Source organism: Oreochromis aureus, linkage group 16 (genome assembly GCF_013358895.1).
Source record: "Oreochromis aureus strain Israel breed Guangdong linkage group 16, ZZ_aureus, whole genome shotgun sequence".
In the NCBI taxonomy this organism is placed as follows: domain Eukaryota; kingdom Metazoa; phylum Chordata; class Actinopteri; order Cichliformes; family Cichlidae; genus Oreochromis; species Oreochromis aureus.
This window is the reverse complement of record NC_052957.1, coordinates 33,066,895-33,088,034: the sequence shown is the minus strand read 5'-3', so window position 1 is coordinate 33,088,034 and position 21,140 is coordinate 33,066,895. Positions and strand designations below refer to the sequence as shown.

At 42.4% G+C, this 21,140-nt stretch overlaps 4 protein-coding genes across 8 annotated transcripts; 2 read left to right on the top strand and 2 right to left on the bottom strand.

Annotated features, from left to right (window-relative positions):
* Nucleotides 1-134: 134 nt before the first annotated feature.
* dbr1 (debranching RNA lariats 1) lies at nt 135-5,651 on the top strand. The gene is made up of 9 exons (XM_031748930.2): nt 135-285; nt 1,062-1,276; nt 1,372-1,496; nt 1,579-1,659; nt 1,746-1,831; nt 1,927-2,151; nt 2,253-2,330; nt 2,415-2,560; nt 3,539-5,651. Exons 2-9 carry the CDS (start codon nt 1,080-1,082, stop codon nt 4,278-4,280), a joined length of 1,680 nt encoding a protein of 559 aa, XP_031604790.2. The 5' UTR covers nt 135-285; nt 1,062-1,079; the 3' UTR covers nt 4,281-5,651.
* On the bottom strand, nt 4,918-11,450 carry rab5b (RAB5B, member RAS oncogene family). 3 transcript variants are annotated; one of them, XM_031748918.2, is made up of 6 exons: nt 11,308-11,450; nt 10,210-10,508; nt 9,963-10,114; nt 7,782-7,904; nt 6,607-6,700; nt 4,918-6,483 (listed from the first exon to the last, which is right to left on the bottom strand). In XM_031748918.2, exons 1-6 carry the CDS (start codon nt 11,433-11,435, stop codon nt 6,368-6,370), a joined length of 912 nt encoding a protein of 303 aa, XP_031604778.2. In that variant the 5' UTR covers nt 11,436-11,450; the 3' UTR covers nt 4,918-6,367. The 3 variants fall into 3 exon arrangements, with proteins under 3 accessions (XP_031604778.2, XP_031604780.1, XP_031604779.1); XM_031748920.2 differs by having other exon boundaries at nt 10,210-10,411; nt 11,308-11,413; XM_031748919.2 differs by lacking the exon at nt 11,308-11,450 and adding an exon at nt 10,858-11,044.
* Nucleotides 11,451-12,022: 572 nt separating this feature from the next.
* lcmt2 (leucine carboxyl methyltransferase 2) lies at nt 12,023-18,206 on the top strand. 3 transcript variants are annotated; one of them, XM_039600030.1, is made up of 14 exons: nt 12,026-12,428; nt 13,015-13,139; nt 13,345-13,426; nt 13,757-13,937; nt 14,050-14,206; nt 14,359-14,548; nt 14,784-14,891; nt 15,905-15,992; nt 16,085-16,312; nt 16,416-16,640; nt 16,858-16,955; nt 17,173-17,360; nt 17,450-17,585; nt 17,776-18,206. In XM_039600030.1, exons 1-14 carry the CDS (start codon nt 12,381-12,383, stop codon nt 17,938-17,940), a joined length of 2,019 nt encoding a protein of 672 aa, XP_039455964.1. In that variant the 5' UTR covers nt 12,026-12,380; the 3' UTR covers nt 17,941-18,206. The 3 variants fall into 3 exon arrangements, with proteins under 3 accessions (XP_031604774.2, XP_039455964.1, XP_031604773.2); XM_031748913.2 differs by having other exon boundaries at nt 12,027-12,428; nt 16,395-16,640; XM_031748914.2 differs by lacking the exon at nt 17,173-17,360 and having other exon boundaries at nt 12,023-12,428; nt 16,395-16,640.
* Nucleotides 18,207-18,420: 214 nt separating this feature from the next.
* Nucleotides 18,421-20,951, bottom strand: crygs2 (crystallin, gamma S2). The gene is made up of 3 exons (XM_039599814.1): nt 20,943-20,951; nt 20,439-20,705; nt 18,421-19,443 (listed from the first exon to the last, which is right to left on the bottom strand). Exons 1-3 carry the CDS (start codon nt 20,949-20,951, stop codon nt 19,171-19,173), a joined length of 549 nt encoding a protein of 182 aa, XP_039455748.1. The 3' UTR covers nt 18,421-19,170.
* Nucleotides 20,952-21,140: the final 189 nt, after the last annotated feature.

Genomic DNA, 21,140 nt, shown 5'->3' with positions numbered 1-21,140 from the left:
TAAGGAATAAATATAAAAACGGTAATTTTTAAAATACAATATATTTTTAAATCAAGTCTTAGCAACAAGTATAGTAATATAATTCTACACATTTATAATGGAATCTACTGCTAGATACTAGAATTTGATGAAGAATTGCGCATGCGCTCGTATTGGTAGAGGCGAGGTGGGAAAATTCATTCTGTTCGTTTCTTCCACAAACATAAGCATGTTTTTTTGCACAAGTTTGCAACTTTATGGATTATAAACCGGCTCAAAATACTCGTTAATTATACTCCCATATTTGTAAGTACTCAGTTCGTTTACTTTGCTCTGGTTTAACAAATTTCCTCCATATACGCTGTCGAGTTGTTTCGCTTAATTACGTAGCCTAGCTAGCTGTTGCGTGTTGTATCGTAGGACCTGAGCTCCTAGTGTGAGGATACGAAGTAGAGGATTCTTAAAAGCAAGATGGGACACATTTGTCAGATTAAAAATAAATAAAAAATAAAAAGTGTCGTGCACTACTTACTGCACGTATTCAAGGGCTACCCCCCGGTGCAGCGTGCATTGTTGAGTCTTTAATGTGTTAAAAAAAGGTGCTAGGGTCATCTTCAGTTCGCATACCTTTCATTTAATTTATTGTTTCTAGAAAAATGAAACATGACAGTCCATCAGGAGCTCTGCTCACGCGCTAAAATTAAACGGGTGTCTACCCGATTGCTCCTGGATAGCTTTAGTCACATGGTAATTCATTAGCACTGTTTAAGATAATCCAAGACCGTATTATAGGTTATTAAAGTCCCTTTCCACTGTGTGATTAAAGGGCAACTAAAACTATAATCCAACTAGATGTGAGAAAAAAAATCGCAACTGAAATGTATATTAGAACTAGAGTTTAGCGAAATTGTGTGTTAAGTGAAAGTAATCATCATCACCATTGTATGTCTTTATAGACTGCCAAATCATCTTTTAGGAGGCCGTGGACCTCAGCTTGACTGTGTCCACAGAGGCCGATGGTGTTTAGATGAGAACAGAAGCCATCCTTTAGTGTGAATGTGAATTTCTCTGCACGTTGGCAGATCATCTGTTTGCACAGGATGAAAATTGCAGTAGAAGGCTGTTGCCATGGGGAGCTGGACAAGATTTATGAGACAATTGAGTATCTGGAGCAGAAGGAAGGGGTGAAGGTGGACCTGCTGCTTTGCTGTGGAGACTTCCAGGCAGTGCGAAATGAGGGAGACTTGAAGTGCATGGCAGTGCCTGCCAAGTACAGAACCATGCAGACCTTTTACAAGTAAGTTCTTTGTTTATGTTGTGTGTTTTGTTTTTTTTTTTAAATCAAAGACACGAGTAAGGACATTTAAAACTTTATTATTGTCTGTGTTGCAGGTACTATTCTGGAGAGAAGGCGGCTCCGGTGTTGACCATTTTCATTGGAGGAAACCACGAGGCTTCCAATCACCTGCAAGAGCTGCCTTATGGAGGCTGGGTGGCACCAAACATTTATTATCTAGGTAGAGACTGACTGATTCCAAATTTGTTTGCCAGCTTGTCTGACTCGCCACAGGCCTGACCTATATAATCACATGTCCCCAGGTTATGCTGGTGTTATTCGCTACAAAGGGATCAGAATTGGTGGCTTATCTGGCATTTTCAAATCACGTGACTACAGAAAGGGTATTTGTTTTTGTTTGTTTAGCTTTTCAAATAGTTGAGGCTACACTGCTATGCATCATATTTACATGGAATGTTTTCACTTTAAGGCCACCATGAATTCCCTCCATATAATCCTGAAACGCTTCGAAGTGCATACCACATCAGAAATATCGAGGTTTTCAAATTAAAACAGGTAAATCTCACAAGTTCTTCCACAGAACTCTAAATGATTATCCACTTGTTTAGCTAAATATACAGTGTTAATTTTACATGATTATTTCTGCTAAGATCCAGATGCCCATAGACATTTTCATGAGCCATGACTGGCCTCGTGGAATCTACTACTACGGCAGCACGAAGGAGCTGTTACGAAAGAAGAAATTCCTTCGTCAGGAGGTGGAGTCAAACTCTCTGGGAAGTCCTGCTGCAGAGGAGCTCCTAGCTCACCTCCAGCCTAGCTATTGGTTCTCTGCACATCTTCATGTGAAATTTGCTGCCATTATGCAGCATCCGGTGAGGGTGACAGTTGTTCAGTTAGAATTACTGCTGCTAATAAGGATTTAAATAAGGTTTAAATCGTTCTAACTATCATTTTGGTGATCTCTTATTTTCAGCCTAAAGGTAAAAGTGCACCACGCGTAACCAAATTCCTGTCTCTGGATAAATGTTTGCCCCACAGGGAATTCTTACAGGTGGGACAACTTTTTTTTTTAATTGATATATTAGGATCAGAGTCTGGGTTAAAGTGTGTGAGCTAACACCTTTTGTTTTTTCAGATTGTGGATATTCCTGAAAGACCAGGTTCATCTGAGGGTCTTGAATATGATCCAGAGTGGCTTGCTATTCTCAAGGCTACCAACACTCTACAGAGGACCACTCCTCACCCCTGGAACCCCCCAGAGAATAATGGCTTGCATGAACGGTACACACGAATACACATAAAAGTAACAAGGCCTGTAAAAGCAGAGTTAAGTTGCTGCTTGCATTATTTCAACAACATCAGTCTCCCAGAACTAAGACTTTGTAAAAACATTAGCTTGAACATAGAGTCAGTGTCATGCAGCAGGGGAAAGGTCACTCTGGAAGACAGGATCTGTGTAGGATGTTATCACCACCTGTGTTTCCTTGGCGAAATAAGCAACAAAAATAAGCTCTATGGGAAAAACAAGTTGGATATTTGCATGTTTTGTTTGGCAACATGTTCTCCACAAATTAATGCCACTTTTATGATTTTTGAAGCGCAAGTAAAACGCTAATAACCAATAGGAGCACTAGAGCTAGTCACTGGAATTTTTTTTAAACTACAGTGCTCAGCTGTGTACAACGTCACGACAGAACAAGAATGAAGTTGCTGGTGCAGCTAGTTAGACCTGTGAAAGTTAGAGAGGGAGTATGAAACTCACTGCTTCAGCTGTTGGTTTTCATTCTTTTCCTTCTTCCCAAAGCCAGCAAGCACAACTGAGCGCGGAGCAATTTGTAGTGTGTCACACTGCTTAGTCATGGAAATACATTTGTATGTGTAGATGGTAACGAAAATAAAGCAGAAGGAAAGATTTCTCTGGACGCCAATATTTGCTTAAATCAGCTCAATGCATGTTTTCAGTGATGCCAAAACAATACTTCACATAGTGTCTTTGCGTCCATACAGGGAGATAGTATTGTGTAGCCTAATAATGAGCTGCCATGTTATTGGTTTATGGACAGGCAGAAATATAATGTAGTCTGAACCCAGCACTAAGTAACTACACCACAGTTGCATGAGTTCAGTGGCACCACCACCCAACAGAACTTTTATTTTGTCATTTCTGCTGACCTTTGCTTCAGATGCTTTTACTCATTATGACTGAGCAGTTTTTGTTCATGCTTTCTTTTATAATGTTGGCTTGCATACACCCATCAGGTGGGACTTCAGCGCTTCAGAAGCCGCTATGATGCAGGTGGTGGAGGATCTGAGCGGTGATCTTGGCATTCCAGACAACTTCAGTCTGACGGTGCCATCCTACAACCCCAACAAGCCCCATCCTCAGGCCACCCCGAGCTACAACACCAACCCTCAGACCACCGAGCTTTGCGCCAAGTTGGGTCTCACAGACATCTATGCACAGGTCGGGCGGGGAGAAGATGAGGTGGCGAGAGTTCAGGGCAGTACTGGAGGAGAGGATGACGATGACGAAGATGAAGATAGTTTGGGAAGTACTGACGAGCCCAGCGAGTATCCAACCGATACTTCAGGATTGTCAGGTTCATTTAATCCAGATGAGATCACCATAGAAGACGAGTGGGAGGAGGAGGAGTTGAAAGCAGAGGTGAAAGGGGACGAGCTTTTTGATGCCAAAGCAGGTGAAATCCACACACCCAGCCGTATGGTTCTACCCGAGCCCAAATGCGGCGTCTCGCCCCCTCCTCTGCCCGACCTCATGAACCTGCCGCCTCCTTCCCACTCTACCCCAGCTCACGCTCAGTTTGGAGCAGACAGGGCAGCACAGGGCAGCGGCGACGATGAGGACGTCACAGCTGCACGCATCCTAAAACGAACCAGCATTGAGAGTGGGGACGCTGGCAGCAGAGGCCCAACTCCAAGAATCAAACGCAGAAACCAGGTGATCTATACAGCAGCGGAGGATGATGAGTGTGAGGGATAGATAGGCAGTGTACACTTCTCCATTAGTTTATATTCATTAATTTATGTACCTGCAGCTACTCACACGAGCTGTTCAAAGCAGGGGCATGGCTTTATTAAAATGCCCGTAAAGGTGGACTGTACACAAGCAAAGAGAATTAGTTTCTGGATTCAGTTTCCACAGAAATTATACCCACCAAAATGTTTCGTTGTTTAAATATGATTTTTATGTATTTTAAGCCAACCAGATTTTTTAGGACATTGATTTTTTTTTTCTGACATTGTAATTTCAAGATGATTAAAGAGGCCAGAAAGATGAGAACAGCTTTTTTTTAAAAAACAGAATAATGACTTCACAGCTTTATTGAACACTTACATATCGTAGGTGCTGATGGAAAAAGCAAGTCTTTGTTTTAATTACTTGTCATCTTACTCGTACAGACCACTGAACCTACGTTAAAACACTGAACAATGACAGTGGATGCCGTTTCTTGTATATAATGAGCTGTTAGTGTTGAGAAGAGCTGCACTTTTTTTTTTTTTTAAGCCTTCCATTTGCATACTATTTGAAAATTGTTTTAATGAGACTTCAGTTTTCCTCATCAAAATGCTTGGATGTGAAAATAAAGCCGAAGAAAAGATTTCTCTGGACACAGATGTGTGTTTAAATCCCACTGATTTATAACATTGATCAGAGTCCTTCCAGGTTCACAAGTGTGCTCTGCTAAAAATCAACAAACATTCTCAGTGAAATTAAGACAATATTTAACATACAGTGTATTCGACAGGATCTCTACATCCATACAAAGAGCCAGTACAGTATAGCCTAATGACGGGGTGCCAGGTTTTTGGTTTATGGTGCAAACCAACGTCAGGGAGTAGTCTTGTGCCTTGTCTGCAAAGCACACACTCAAAGAAAGCCCCAAACATGATTGACAGAAAGAAAACGGGGAGTAGGCACTTCTGTTTTTTTTTGTGTATTTTTTAATCTATTCTTTCCTCATTTTCTTCAGCCAAGCCTTTGACAGCCACTGAGCACACAGCTCATTCTAGTAAGGTAAAGGAAACAGTTATGTCATTTAAGCTGAACACAACATGTGCAGATATACTCCAGACCAAGGAGGTTTATTACAAGCCTCATACTCGAAACCAAACAGGGAGGACAATGGAAATTAAGCAATTCCTTGACATTTGGGAACACCATTTCCAGATTGAAAGCTATAGATGCCAATCAGAATAACGATTTAGTAACTCTGTCCATGTCATAGTTATACACTTCACATCCAGTGTATATTACTGCTGTAAAGAGCTACAGCAAGCTTATTCACACTAACTGAATGTACCTCAATCTTTCAATAAATAATTCTCAGACTTGCAAAGCAAGTTTCACTAATTCAGAACGTGTCAGAAGTTGAAATGTTTACTTCACATCTTAACTTTTTGGGTTACCATTTAGACTAAATAAGGGAGGAATCAGAGATGCTGGAGCTTATCAGTCTGCAGCCAAGAGAAGTAGGAGCATGGAACATTAAATAGGTATGAATTGACTTGTGTCATACAAACTGAGCCACAGGAGGGTCGGGTAGGACAGAGGGGTTCAAAATCATTCCCGGGGTTCAATTTGGTATTTATTCAAAGCAGCTGCAAACTCTGGGGGGGTGACTGCAGTCTCTTTTAATGCCTCGGCCCTTTTTTCTCCTTTCGGGACACTCGGCAACATGTGCTGCTCAGTTTGTGCCAATCGGAGCTGTGACTGAAAATGATGCAAGGCAGAGTGAACACGAAAGAAATTTCACAATTAGTGCTAAATACTACAACAGGCTTGCCACCATCTTCCACATTCCTCTTAATCTCAGTCTTCTCTATACCGTGTCTTTCCAAATGTGGAATCAGAGTTGTTGGTCAACAGACACGTGTGAAACGCTGTCTCTGTCCTCCATCTCTGCTTGCTTTTTGTGTTCTTCCTGTCCTCTTATTCTCTCTGCTTGAACAGGAAGATGAATGCAGAGTAAAGGCTCACCCCCTGTAAGTTGATTGAAAGAGACGAGATGATTGTAGGGCTGTGGTGGTGTGGATGGTAGAATACAGGTGGTAAGAGGTTGTGGAAGTCTAGTTCCCTCCACAGCAGGCTCGGGTGGAATGAGCATCTGGGTCCTGGAGGTTGACTCCCCGATGTCGGGCTGCATGCGTTGGGTTTTGGGTGTCTGTTTTTGGCATCTTTTTTGCTACATTAAAGAGAAGAGGTGTATTTAGACTGTGACAAGCATATAGTTCACGAGGCAGGGCTCTATTATCTCAGTCTCTTCTGTGAAAGAAATTATTCTTATATAAAACACAATAACACTCACCAATGGCCAGGAACAGCTCATTGACGTTCATGGCTGTCTTTGCAGAGGTTTCCATAAAAAGCAAACCAGTGTCTTCGGCATATGTCTGGGCTTCCTTTACCATTCAGCATATAAAAACATCAAATTATTACACAGTATTAAAAAAAAACTACCAGTACAAATGCTAAAACCTGCAGCTGAAAGGAACTAAACTGTTTTCCATTCACAAATCATGACTGTAATTCAGCATCACATACAAAAAAAAGTCACATCCAATCTGGATATAAAACAATATCGTGCCATCTCTAATTTTAAGTAGCCTTAAGGAGGCATAATGGACTTATACAGTCTGTAAATGCTGCTTGCTAACCAAGCTTACTAGCATTAACGTATAATTTTGTCCTTGGCTCTGCTCGACATATAATCATTTTCAAAACAAAACACAGCATAGTCTAGTGTAAGCCAGAATGTAAGGTCTGAAGCTTTGTAACGGGGACTCCCAAACCAGTGGATGGTGAGTACCCTTTTATATACAGTTTACCATTATAAACTAAAACTGGATGGCTCCTCTTATTGAGCTCAGTTCTTGGTGTCATGGAGACCACCTTCCTCTGATATTCTGCTCCATGCTGACATCACTGTTACAAAGACACTTTCAGCTGCTCTCCTGTCACAAGAGGTCGCCACAGTGGGTAGCTCCACCGGAAGCTTCTATATACAAACCTATACACTACATCCCAAAGGTGTTCTAGTGGATTCAGACAATAGTGACCATGAAGTGTGGCTGTACCGGGATCCAAAAGGTCAGTGACAGCATTGTGGGCCAAAGTCAGACCAGAAAGCATTCCCCCCAGCATTAAAATCCAACAGTAGCAGCCTAGACTGCTGCAACAAGCATGGTTGGGTTTTTCTATTCATGCTGTGAGATAATTAAAGCACAATATTCACCAGGGACTATTTTGTTACAGTTATGAATTGCAAGGGTATTCCCTTTGCAGCCTCATATTTCTGCTTCAGGCTAACAGTTACAGCTAACCGCTTCAAGGCTGAACATTTGAATCTTAATAGTCTGTCAGCTCCAACAACTGTGGCCTCTGACCTCTTTCATTAACAAGGTGTTTCTATCCATAGGACTGCTTCTGTCTTCAGGAAGTAAATCGATTATGATTTAATTTGGACCAACAGGGGTGCGTTACCTCATACTCCACCAGTCTCTTCTCGGCCAGGTCAGCCTTGTTTCCAGCCAGGGCAATTACAATGTTAGGACTGGCCTGCCTCTGCAGCTCCTTCACCCAGGCCTTAGCTCTCTCAAACGTCTCCTGCACAAACACAGAACCAAAGTCAGATAAACGACCATGGAGATACCAAGCAAATATGATGCATGTTGGGCATGAATATTACATCGTTAAAAGCATTTATTTATCAGCTCTGAGATTAACTTTTCACCTTTGAGCTGATGCAAATAATGGAGCTGGGCAGCATAATGTAACAACTTCTTTCTAAAGTGCGGCATTCAAATGAAACGGCAGTAAGTTCTAAGCCTCTGTGCTGGAAACATGACTGAGGTACTGACAGAAATAGCACAGCCTAAAGTTACTTGTTAAAATGTAAAAGTCTGAAGACACAGTATGTGTTAAAAAATAATTTAAAAAAACAAAGTCTTGAGTATAATATGGGTAAGTACACAATCAGTTAATTTCCATAAAAGAACTAGGTGAAACCAAAGTCACAACTAACATTGACGATGTGTGACATCAAAAATGTTTTCCATTTATGCTTTGATAGATTTCAGAATTGCTATTTACACAAATATGCATAACTGTAGATAACAACCATTAAAATGTTGCAAGACCTGATTCAAAGCAGTGTGTTTGGGCTGCACTTGTGAAAACACATTTGAAATAAAAGACAGCTGATACTACTACTTGGGAAGTGGAATTTCTACAGCACTTTCCTTCTCCTGCTCAGAGCGCCCAGGATAACTTACCTTTACTTGCATTTGCATAGTCTAACACAGGCAGTCAGGCTAAGTAATCCCACAAAGGTGGTCCTCGGCCTGATTAGTCAATCCAAGAAAGAGGTGTTGCTTACAGCACATAAACCAGTCGCAACTTGGACAGGCCCCGTGAGATATTTTACAAATAAAAGAGCAAATTTTAACATCTCTCTATATCCTCTTTTCTGCCTTCCCTTTCCCCATCACCACCAGAACCAGTTAGGAAGCTATGGGCCTTAAGCTGCCCTAAGTATGTTTCTGTAAGAGATCTCTTCCTGTTAAAAAGGGGTTTTCCCTCCCCACTGTCACCAAGTACTTGCTCAATGGATATTATCATCCTTGCGCACTGTTATTGTGAATGAGTGCTGTATACATAAAATCTAATTTAATAAACATAAAATAAATATGAAGTGGTCAAACACATAATACATGTTGAATGTAATATATTTGTTGTGACACATGATTTGAGTGGTCATAGAAATAAAATCTCTTTAAAGCCATTAAGGAAAACTGGGAAAACATCTTGGCTGTCACTTCATAGACTTTACAGTATCACTGGCCATCATGACAACACAAGAAGATCAGAGTCGAACTGTGTGTACACAGACACAGGAAGAAGCTGCTAACGCCACACAGAAAGGCCCCAGCCCCAGTGGATTTACACTGTCACACAGGACAAATACAAAAACACGTTGTAAACCATTAAGTAGACCAAAATGCAAATTTCTGTTTCAACATCAGCCAGTACACGAATTGGATGCAAGGTTCAAAGTTTCTATCATTCACACTGCGCTCAAGAATCTTTATTCCTTGTTGAAGCTTGACACTGAGCTTAGGGGCGCTCCCAGGAATGGTGACACTATTTCCCAGAGATATTCATCAGAAGGTGGTGGTTTTGCATGTGCCAAATGTCTTATCTTGAATATACAGATGTGAAGCATAAGTTACCATGGCGATTTAACTCAGTACCACCTTCATAATTCAAAAGCCAGGGGTTCACCTGAAGTTATCTTTCCAACTCCCTAGCTCTGGGATCGTGGGAGCTGGAGACTGAACCACCTTCCTTCCAGTTATCAGATGGCCTACTCTACCTTCATAGTCACACCTAACTTCCTGAATTTCAATGATACCAAATATATCCATGTCTAATGATGTAGAGAATGTGGGACAACGAAAAAAAAAGGAGGAAAGAACTCGAGGAGTTTCCAGGTTAATATTGATATTAGGCTGTGGGAGACATTTCTGTGTATCTACATCGGTCTTTCAGTGAGAATTTTTACATGAATGATTTAGCTAAATGAAATGAATTGTGAATGTTGAAAAATACCTGTAGGCAGCAGTTCAATATTTTAGAACAAATATCAGTGCAGCCAAGACCTACCGGCTTGGTGATGTCAAAGACAACAATAGCAGCCTGAGCGCCACGATAGTACATGGGAGCCAGGCTGTGGTATCGCTCCTGTCCTGCAGTGTCCCAGATCTCAAACTTCACTGTGGTATCATCAAGACACACCGACTGTGCCAGGAATGCAGCTGGATATAAAAAAAGAAGCGTGATAGATCATTATGATGTTCTTAACCCCCCCCGCCCAATCAATCGCCTGATTAGGAGTTCTCCCAGTTCTTACCTCCTATGGTGGTCTCTTGGAACTCATCAAACTGCCCTTTGACGAAACGCAGCACCAGGCTGGACTTGCCCACAGCCATGTCCCCCAGCAGCACCAACTTGAACTGGCAAATCTTGGTCTGCGTTAGTGTGCCGTTGGAGCGGCCTCCGCTCCCTCTGGAGCTCATACTGACCAGAGACAGCAGGGGGGCTGGGCCTCCTCCCTGAAGTGGAGACAGGTGTTTTTGGTCACTTGTGCTGCTTCCCAAACAGACCCGTGTCACTGACGACGTCTTGACCTCTGTTCTAGTCGTGTTCTGTCTGTGTGAAAAAGCCAGAAGGGTTTTGTTTCGGTTCAAGATTACCCACTGTCTGCCCTATATACACATATCCTTCTTCCTCAAGGTAAGAAAAGCTTCTCCCGGTGGATCCATACTTTCTAAAGATTAGAAGTTTCTATGCGATCAAGCAAAACCACAAGTTTTAATTGCGACTGTAATGTCTCACGTGTACTACATCTGAATGTGTTCACACCTTACCTCATGAAACGGAAATCCAAGCCGATCCAGAAATAAGTTCTAAAGATTTAAAGCTCATAGGAGGGATGGAGGTCTCGCATATAATCCAGCACCTGTTTAAATCCTAACTGTATTGCACAATGTGTACCAACCTTCAAATGCTGCTGCTGCGTTCACTGAATAAGAGATGTGTGGGGAAAATAGCGGCCCATTTGATCTGGAGTTTACGGGGATGCTGCGCCTCTAATTGCTCTCTCCCACCTCAGACACTCGACGCTAACATCCCCCCTCCCCCCAGCACTGCAGCACTTTCTCCATTTGAAACATTAACCTCAGCACCCCGCTGACACGCGTCAGGACAAGAGAGCAGACGGATAACATCCTGGCGTACTCGTGTTGAGGCAACTCCCACAATGACTGTTATCAGATCAGCAACCCTTATCTCGGGTTATGTGCTAGCGGGACAGCGATCCGAGCATTCGGTTCGGACGACACAAAACTGAAACAAAGCCTCACATTTCGACGCCTAATGAAACGCAGCCGTTCCAGCCGAGCGTATAAGTAATACAGAGGTACTGAGAGGAAAACATAAGACTATTTACCGTGTATAGTGTCGTTTCAGCCGTGCGGGTAGCGCTGACTTAACTGTTGACAATTTGGCTATCAGCTGGTGGAAGAAAAAAATGTTAACGCTTCCTGGAAATTGACGCATGCGCACTGAGTGCCGCATTGTCAATTCTGGGAAGAAAAGAAGAGCCGCATATCCTTTGATTTTTTTTTCCCTCGTCTTTATATGACAGTTTTTACTAATACAGATTTAGATCAATTATAAGAGTCACAGAACACAAGTGCGACGATCAAATTACTGCTCACAGTAAGAATGACAAATTCGCAGAAATGATTCATTCTCAGAAAACACATCACCCCCTCTGGAAACGTTCTTTCTCGTCTGGTTATATTTTTTCCGATCTTTAAAGGGTATTCTAGGAAACGTAGATGGGGTTATTGTAGTGAATTCTTTGGGTAATATATTGGCAACCTTCTAGAAGCTCCTCTGAAGGTTATTATTTTTGATAACCTCTAAGGAGCATTCAAATAAAGTTAATATTTAAATATAAATATATATACATATTTTTAAAAACAAACAAACTGGTAAATGGTTTCCCAAACAAGAGAATTCCGGAATGTTCATTTAAAAAAAGATACTAAACTCTTTATCATTGTATGAATTAATGTATGATTTAATTAATGCCTTTATTTTCGACAAAGATTTTAATCCTTTTTTGGAAGTAGAAAAAACATGGCAGTCATTGATAATATTAACCCGGAGCTTTTAGTCACATTTTAATGTTTTAATGTCGACAAAAGTTGCTCAATAACTAGCAGAAATTCATAATCATAATAATCGAGGCACAGACACCGACACATTTCCTGAATGGAGTTTGGAGTTTGAGTGATTAACCACGTGGTTTTCTGTTGCAGCCTCCGGGCCGCAGGGGGCGCTGGAGAGCTCCTGGGAAATATCTCAGAAGTCAATACCACGTGAAGGATGTTTGACTTGTCACCGGTGCACTGCTGTGCAGGCACCCAAACGTGTCGGTCTGCTTTTATTTAAGACATTGTGGGAAACGTGGAGGTGTTTTATTGTGACGTTATGTGATAACTTGCCGCCACTATGCCAGCAACAAAGAGAAAAGCGCAGAAGAAGGGGAGGGACACCGCTGTAAGTGTTGTTTCGCTATTCTCAGTACCTAACAGTATTATGTGTACACACACCTGTTTACTTTAGCTCCACTATATTATGAACCACATGATGTCAATTATATTTTTCTGGTGATGTTTGAACCACAATATTGCAGTTGTATTCAAACAATATTAGATGTGTAAGAAAGATATTAAAAATGAGCTCAGTCTCTGCCTATTACAGCACGATGGTTACTAGTACATATGTAATAGAATAAGATGTATCACAGTACAGCTCCGTGTGTTTCTTGGACCCTAGACCAGTTTTGCATGATTCACGGTTAAAAATAAGCCATATTTACCTTAAACTCGGGACTTCTCAGGCATGCGCCAACCTCATTATTTGAATCTGTGGCCGTGTTTAATTTGAGAATCCACCACTGTAACAGTAGTCTCATTGCACATGTGCATACTTTCAAATAATGACATCAGTATATGCATCATATGTATGTATATGTGACATCTCTCTGCGGAAGGATAAGAAAGAAGATCATTAAAGGTCTTAAAAAGTCTTGCGCTGTGTTTTGGGAGATTTATTTCTGCTGGCTCTTTGTTCCTTAAATCAGGTACAGGGAACCAATGACAGCAGTGTGGTGAGCAAAGTGTCTGCTGCAGCACAGGGCTACTTCAAAGATGCCTTCCTTCAACACTTTGTGTGCAAAGTGGCCAGGAGAGCGCCGCTCATCAACAGGTCAGATATTGTTTTCTCTTCTTTCATGCACCCTGGATGTGTGTGGTGATGGTTTACTCTACAAACAAAATTTATACAGTAAGCGGCAATAGAATTACTCTCATGTGCAGGGGAGGTGATGCACACTGCATGTATGTATGTAGCTGGCAGGCAAGTACTGGGTAAAAATGTCTTGTGCAAATTAAAGTTTATTTGGATGTTTCAGGGGATATTATGTGCGCTGGAAAGCTGTGGACCACTGTGTGAGGAAATTCCTTCAGATTACAGAAAAATGCCCTGAAAGACAGGTAAGCTGTCAGCGCATCGTCCAATCAGTCTTTCTGGAAGCAGGTCACTTAGCAGCCATCATGTAATACCTCTTGGCACTTATTAGGGCAGTTATTTTAAATCATTATCCAAAGTAGTGATCATTTCACCGATCAAAGGAAAACAAAAAGTGTCTATAGAATCTGAGTCAAATATGATTTAAAAATGCTCAACGTTCATTGATTTAATGTTTAAAAAGCTTTTTCTCTTTGAGGCTACCATCATCTTCCATGTTACCAAATGTTCCCATCTTTTGTATAGGTTTCCATTCTGATGTGTTTTTATTTTTCAACCTCACTTCCCTGGTTTAGATCTTGTCTTTGGGTGCGGGATTCGACTCTTTGTATTTCCGCCTACGTGGAGATGGAGCTCTGAGTGGGGCTGTTGTGTTTGAGGTAGATTTTCCTGATGTCTCTCAGCGCAAGGCTGCCCTCATCACTTCTAATATAACACTAAGGGGGATGATAGACTCCCAGTCACCGTCACTTACAGGTTTGTCTTTTTTTTCCTGTTAGTGGTCTAAAAAATAATTTGTCAGGTAAAAGATGTAAGAGGTTAGTATGGCATAGTTTAGTTTGGTGAATGGCTGCTTGTGTTTCTTCAGGACCTGTTTATGTGTCCAGCAGTCAGTACCGTCTGTTAGGAGTGGATGTTAGAGAGGAGTCCAAGGTGGAAGAGGCTCTGGGTGTAGCTGGGCTGGACTGGGCTGCCCCTACCCTGATTCTTTCTGAAGTGGTGCTCACCTACATGGAAACACAATGGTACAGTAATGTATAAAATGTGAACTAGAGATGAATTTGCATACACTTGGGCGTGTAACGCTAGTTAGATGATGGCAATATGTAGCAAAAACTGAGAATTTATGATCAAAGCAAATCCCATTTAAAGCCGTTGGATGTTGTGTGTCTTTCAGGTCTGATGCCATCATTGGTTGGGCAGCAAAGCTCCTGCCACAGTCTCTCTTTGTTATGTATGAGCAGATCCATCCTCACGATCCCTTTGGTCGGATCATGCAGGAGCATTTCCAGAAACTCAATTCAACTCTGCATGCACTTCGACAATACCCAGACACCGCCGCACAACGGCACCGCTTCCTGGACAAGGTCAGTACACAAGCTATACACAAGACACTTCCTGTATCTTTTCACTTCTTTGAACAAGCACAATCTCAATGAAACATACCTCAGACCCAGGTGCCAATTGAATAAAAACCCCACAGTCGAGGCATATTCAAAACATTCCTGTTCCTCCTGTGAAGTTTAATCCCATGAATACACATCATAAAGTTTAAATGTGTCCAGTCTTGCTCAGTTAAATGTGGTTTTTCTTTGTCTCCAGGGCTGGGAGGAGTGTGTGTGCCTGGATATGAATAATTTCTTCTTCGGGCTGGTCCCTGAGGAGGAGAGATGCAGATTGGAGAGCCTGGAGCCTTTTGATGAATATGAGGTCAGCTGGGTCTCAGCGTTGCATCTTCTATAAAAGTGTGCACTACTGTTCAGACGAGCTCACGTGAATTGGTTTGGATTACACATTTTGTCATTTATCACTAAACCGCTTCTTAAAGTTTATTTATTGTTGTGACCTTTAGAAAACCTCTTTTCCAATTAATGTTAGTACAGCTGAAAACCACAGTGCTTATTCAAGAAGCGATCTGTGTTTGTAGTTGAGTGTCAGCCTCTGTGGGGAGGAGTGCACACAATGATGATGTTAGGGTTATTTGACTCTACAACCACACCGTTTCCATCTGTGAGGGGAGAGTGTGTCCAGTCTGGCCCACTCTCTGTGGTTTTTGGGAAACCTTATGGACGGCATTTTGGAGCAATGGTTCATTCTTTCACCTCACCATAAAATGTTCTGGTTTTGAACCCGGGCACTTTCGCACTGGCTTCACTCTGCAGTCCTGAAAGCTACACCCATCTTTTATTTTGTCTCTCACTTACCACTTACTTATATTACAAATGATTTCAACATTTCATTACGAATCATGAAGGTAAAAAGTATCTTTGAACCTGCTATTAAACAAAGGGTGCAACAGTCAACACAGTAGCTAACATCAAAATCATTAAATGATTGTAGAAGAAGAGCTTTATGGAAAAGTTACAAATGAACTTGATAAAATTTGGTGTTAGTTCAAATAAAGAAGATATAAAACATCATTTTATTTTTCGGCACAACAGTAGAACGACTGCAGGTGTCCATAAGTTGCAGTTGCGGTACTTCAGTATCAAGCTAGCTGCATAAGGGGAATAATAATTTTTAAGGGGCAGTTAATTTCAAATGCAATGTAAAAATGGCCAACTGTACACATACAAAATGTTATACAATAAATGATGACATTAAATAATGAAAAGTGATTGATTTAAAAAAAAAAAAATCTGCTTAATTTCATGTTGTTAGTGCGTCTAACCTGTGGGCTTAGGGTACATTCGAACACTGACTCCACACCTGTCTGCTCTCAGGAGTGGCACCAGAAATGTTCCCATTACTTCATCCTTACTGCATCACGAGGCTCTTTGATGCCACAGGCTTTACTCCCTCGAGCTCCAGGTAGCTTTCACTTTCCACTCCTCGACTTGACACTAACAAGCATTTGAAATGGGATGTTCTGTATGCATGTTGACGTTGTGTTGTTGCTTTAGAATCTCCTGTGCCATCTGTTGGCCCTTCTTGGAGCACAACAGCCCTGAGTGTTCGGACCACACCGGTTTGTGTGGAGGGGCTGGGGATGGCTTCTGTGTCAGTGAGGCCAGGGTGGGTCCTGCTAACAGGAGGCTCCAGCAGAGGAGGCAGAGGAGCAGCGATCAGACTCCTGCTCAGAGAACAGGAAGGCTGGAGGTCCGTCAGTGTGGAGCCATCAGCAGATATCGGTGAGGGTTTTTTTTCTTTTTGGGGGCAGCCAGTCTTGATTTAGCCAGGAAAAGTTAGTCATTTTACCTTCACTTATCCCAGATGTGCGACTCTACCACACAGTTACCCCTATACCTGGAGGGGGTGCTGTGGTATATGGAGGTCGCTCCTCTCCACTCAACCCGGTCAGAAGCCTTTTCAAAATGACCTTTAGCCTCTGTGGTGCACCTGGTGCTCTGGAGTCAGGGGGCCAAGATGCACCGAAGCTTTGTATGGAGGAGATGATGTGTACAGGCAGTCCACCACCGCCAAGATGGAGGCACTCTGCTACCCTAACCAGACACAGAGGTGAGGGAAAACAGGAAGTCTTGTTGGCTCCTTCTGTCTTACACTCTTTCTTTTTTCTCTTCCTGTTTGTAGCTTTTTCTTTCTTTTTCTCTTTTTTCATTCCATTTGTTCTTTTGCTTTTTGCTTTTCTCACATCTTTGCTCCACCTTCTCTCTGCCAGTCTTTTATCCCATCTATGCTTTTCGTTACACACTGAATCCCTCTCACATTTCTGCAGGCAAAGAGTTTGTGTTTGTGTTTGGTGGAAAGAACCAATCAGGGGCTGTTTTGGGTGACGGATACTTCCTGAGTGTCGACCAGCAGCACTGGACTGAGGTTTGCTTTTTGTTACAATTTTAAACCCAGATTCTTAATGTTGCATGCAGAAGTTTATTATCACGTCACACGGGGCCTGTATGCATATAAACCTCCACATATTAGATATGTCAGGTATATTTTGAAGGAGTCATGTAGTAGATTTCAAGAATAAAAGTATGGAGCAGGAACATAATGTGCACATGACTCATACATGACCAGTGGGTGTCATTTACAGATCCCAGTAGAGGGTGTAGCACCAGAGGCTCGTCACTCTCACTCTGCATGCTCATATAAAGGTGGTGGTGTGGTGTTTGGAGGGCTGAGCAGAGCAGGGGTGCCCCTGGGTGACACGGTAGTCCTGACACCAACTGAAAGAGGCTTCTGCTGGGAGAGAATAGATGTGCGGCCCCCTCCTGTACCCAGGTCTGTCGTGCCTCAGACACCATAACCAAACTCCAAGTTTCTGTTTAAGAAACTCTTTGATGAGATTTCCATTGTGTGCTTTGTTTTAGATACTCTCACTGTGCCCATGTGAGTGGAGAGAAGCTGGTTGTGGTAGGTGGAGTCTGGATGCATTCAGACGGCGTGCCAGGCGTTGTTGTGATCAACATCACCACGCGCAGCAGTATGGAGTACAGTCTGGACACGGTTAGTGATCATTTATTGCACTTACAGTTATTCTAAAGGAAATCTATCACCACCCAATGTTCTTCATCGACCTCAGGCCTTAAAGCCTCCAAGTTTGTTGCTTAAAAACTAGCACTGTTCCACTTCTGTGAGAAAAAGCAGAACTGAATTTTCCGATGTCAATTACTAATGTATGTCCTGTCATGTGTAGACCTCAGTGCCCTGGCCTCTGATGCTCCACTCATTTTGCTCTGAGGTGACGGACTCAGAAGATCCAGAGCTGCTCTTGATAGGTGGGGGAGGCAACTGTTTCTCTTTTGGGACTCACTGGAACCCTCAGCCTGTCACTGTGGACCTCAAACTCATGCTGGGCTGAATCAGCCTGAGTATTTACAAAATAAAGTACCAAATGGTGGACTTATGTCATGTCTGTTGAAGGGTCCAGACAAGTGCCTGCTTCCTATTGTAATTTTCATAATTATGTAAGAAAACATCTCATATTGACCGAGCAGCAACCTCCAGGGTGCCGAAGCAGAAGTGCCCGAAACTGTAGTTCCTCTAGTGGCCACTCGGGGCAGAGACTCCCATATTATAATGTTCAACTTTACAGCAGAAATAAACATTTTTACAGCCTGTTCCAGAGATGGTTTTGTCATTATAGCTTATTTCTTCCTTTATGATAACAGGAGGCTACCGACTTGACCATCGCTGCTAGCTGTCAACAAGGTGTCAGCCCAACTAATTCCAGTCTTTGCCTTGAGAAACCTTTTCAGTGCACTTATACTTGAAATTTAATACAACTTTGACAGACCCTGCAAGAAGTCTGTGCTTCTGATGAGTAAAATATATTGAAGTATTTTTTATATGTTGCTGAAATTAGCGATGTAGCAATAGTTTGATAGATTGTTATGAAGTGATGATCACATCTTCTCCTAGTGTGCAGAGTCGAGGCTACACTAGCTCTATACTCCGCCTAATGGTACAAATATTTATGACACAGAAGTCCAGCTGAAATTTGAATTTGAAAACTTGAATGGACAGGTGGGTTTTTAAACTATAACTTTCACCACCAGGTGGCAGCATTTCATCAGTGGATGCTTGAAATGTTTTTAGATGTTTCCTGTTTTTTTGTTTTGTTTGTTTGTTTATTTTTTGTCTGTCATTTTAAATAAATTGTGTTGTTAAATAAAGGTTGGAGTTTAGAGTTTGCCGTGACAGTGTGTCCCACCTGTCACAGGGCGAGAGGCAGGGTATACCTGGACAGGTTACCAGTCTGTCAGAGGGTTAACTCACAGAGACACAGAAAGCTGAGACTCAAACCCAAGACCTTGCTGTGAGGTAACGGTTTTAACCACCGTTGTGCCGTTAGGTGTTGGCTTGTTTTTTTTCTTTAGCGAATAAACTTTAGTTATGTGCTAAAACAGTTCAAAACATGCATTAAAATAATCCACAGAAACATCATTGTGCTTACTGGGCAGGTTTTATTTTTGAGACCTTAGTTCGAAATCGCAAACATGGTTGATGAAGGTTATAATCACATTTTTAACTCATAATGCCCAGACAGAGATTGTAATAAGTCTTTTGAACATTTTGGATGGAGGTTAAATTATTCAGTGAAGCGTCTAAAAGACTGGACAGCAGGACTGGCAGCACCCCAATCCCCAGGCTTGCGGTATTCTCCCTTCTCCAGGAAGTACTGACGTCCACGGTAGTTGGAGTGCTCGTAGAAAACCCACCAACCGTCGTAGACCTTACAGGAGTTGACCTCCCTCCAGCGGAACTTCTCCAGAAGCGAGGGGCAGTCCTCTGTGGCCTCCAGGGCCTGGCCGCCAAAGTCTGCCTTCTCATAAAGCTGCATCTTGTACTGGGTCCCACTGGTCTGGATGGTGAGGGAGGAAGAAAGGAGGTGAAGATGGAGGTTAGTGCATGGAAAAGAAAAGGGAAAGGGAGGATACAGGGAGATTAGAATCACATCTAACTGGAAAATTCGTACACTACATGTACACCTAATTGAAGTTTGTCAGATACAGTGTGGCAGTTTAGAGAAAAGCTAATCCAAATTATTGATCATTTTAAAAATTGTAGTTCATTAGTTTCATTTGTCTTTGCTTGTGTTTAATGATGCTGTCACCTCTCAGCCGGTCACAGCACATGGCTGTCTCTCCCTAAGCCTGGTTCTGCCAGAGGTCTCTTTCTATTGGAAGCACGTTTCTTTTCCCCACAGTCGCCAAGTGCTGCTCATAGTGGGATCATCTGACTCTCTGGGTTCACTTTAATGTAAAGTTTATTTATTGTCTTTCTAGCTGCAAGTAAAAAAACAAACAAGTATCTGAGTGTATATTTTGCCTCTCGATGATCATGGTAAACTAGTGTGTTGAAGGACTGTATACTCAGTATGTTTGCCATAATCAGTGAGATACCTTACATTAATCAATCCTTCATTGTTTGCAGTGTGTGTTTGCTCACTGTTTTGTGCCTTTATAAATAGAACAAACTGTTCACGCATCTCCTACTAACTGCATTGATTTAAAGAGGCCGCAGGCTGTGGGTCAGCTGGACCAAAGCCTGGTCATACAAAGAGACTGATGTCACGCTGGTCTCCATTGACAAAGCACTGCAGTAGCATGAACATGACTGGATGTCATCTCACATACTAAATGCTTTTTTGGGACGCCCTGAGCCCGCTGTGCCTTCAGTCTTTTAAGATATTCAAAAGTTGGACTCCACACCTGCGGAGAACGTTTTGAAGACTTCGGCTCTTTGTCATTGAGCATGCAGTCTGTGCTCACAGTGCACAGTCAATAACAAATGACAGACAAGCTAAAAAAAATGTGCACCTGCAGCAGAGCAGCATGCAGGCAACGCCTGACTTACAAAGTGGATCATCTTGCAGGAACTGAGGTGGTCGTTCAGTCCCATCCAGCGCTGATACTCTGGGTACTCCCCCCTGCTCAGGACATACTGGTAGCCCATGTAGTTTGGTCTCTCGTACACCACCCAGGCTCCACTCTCCACCCGGATGGAGTTGCAGCGGCTCAGGTAGGCGTGAAAATCTGAGCAGTCACTGTCGCACTCATAGCGACGGCCCTGGAAGTTCTTGTCCTCGTAGAAGACGATCTGAGGGGGGAACGCGTAACAGTCTCAGTGCTCGTCCACCTTTCACGTTTGTTCTGTTAGGCAGTCTAAAGCCTGGTCCCTGTATGAAAGCTCAGACATTTCCAAAGCAAAGCCACTGTTAACACTACTAACAGCTGCTCAAACAAGCAGCGAGGCTTTAATTTACAAGAGAGTATAAGGAAACAACATCTGCAGCAAACCTCCGTACTCTCCCACATGCACTTTTGAAGCATTAAAACTAAACTCTTTGCATTGACTCACCCTGCCCATCTTGGATATATTGTGTGGGATAGCCTTGGTGATGCTGAGTGATGGTGGTGCTTCCCCCTGAGGTCGTGATGTTGCACTGGCCTTTGAGCAAGTGCCTTTTATATGCCCGCTTTCCCACATTTATAAACAGCAACAGTGGAGGCAAAAGGGGAACAATCGCTTTGTCATGAAAATGAGATCCAAAAATTG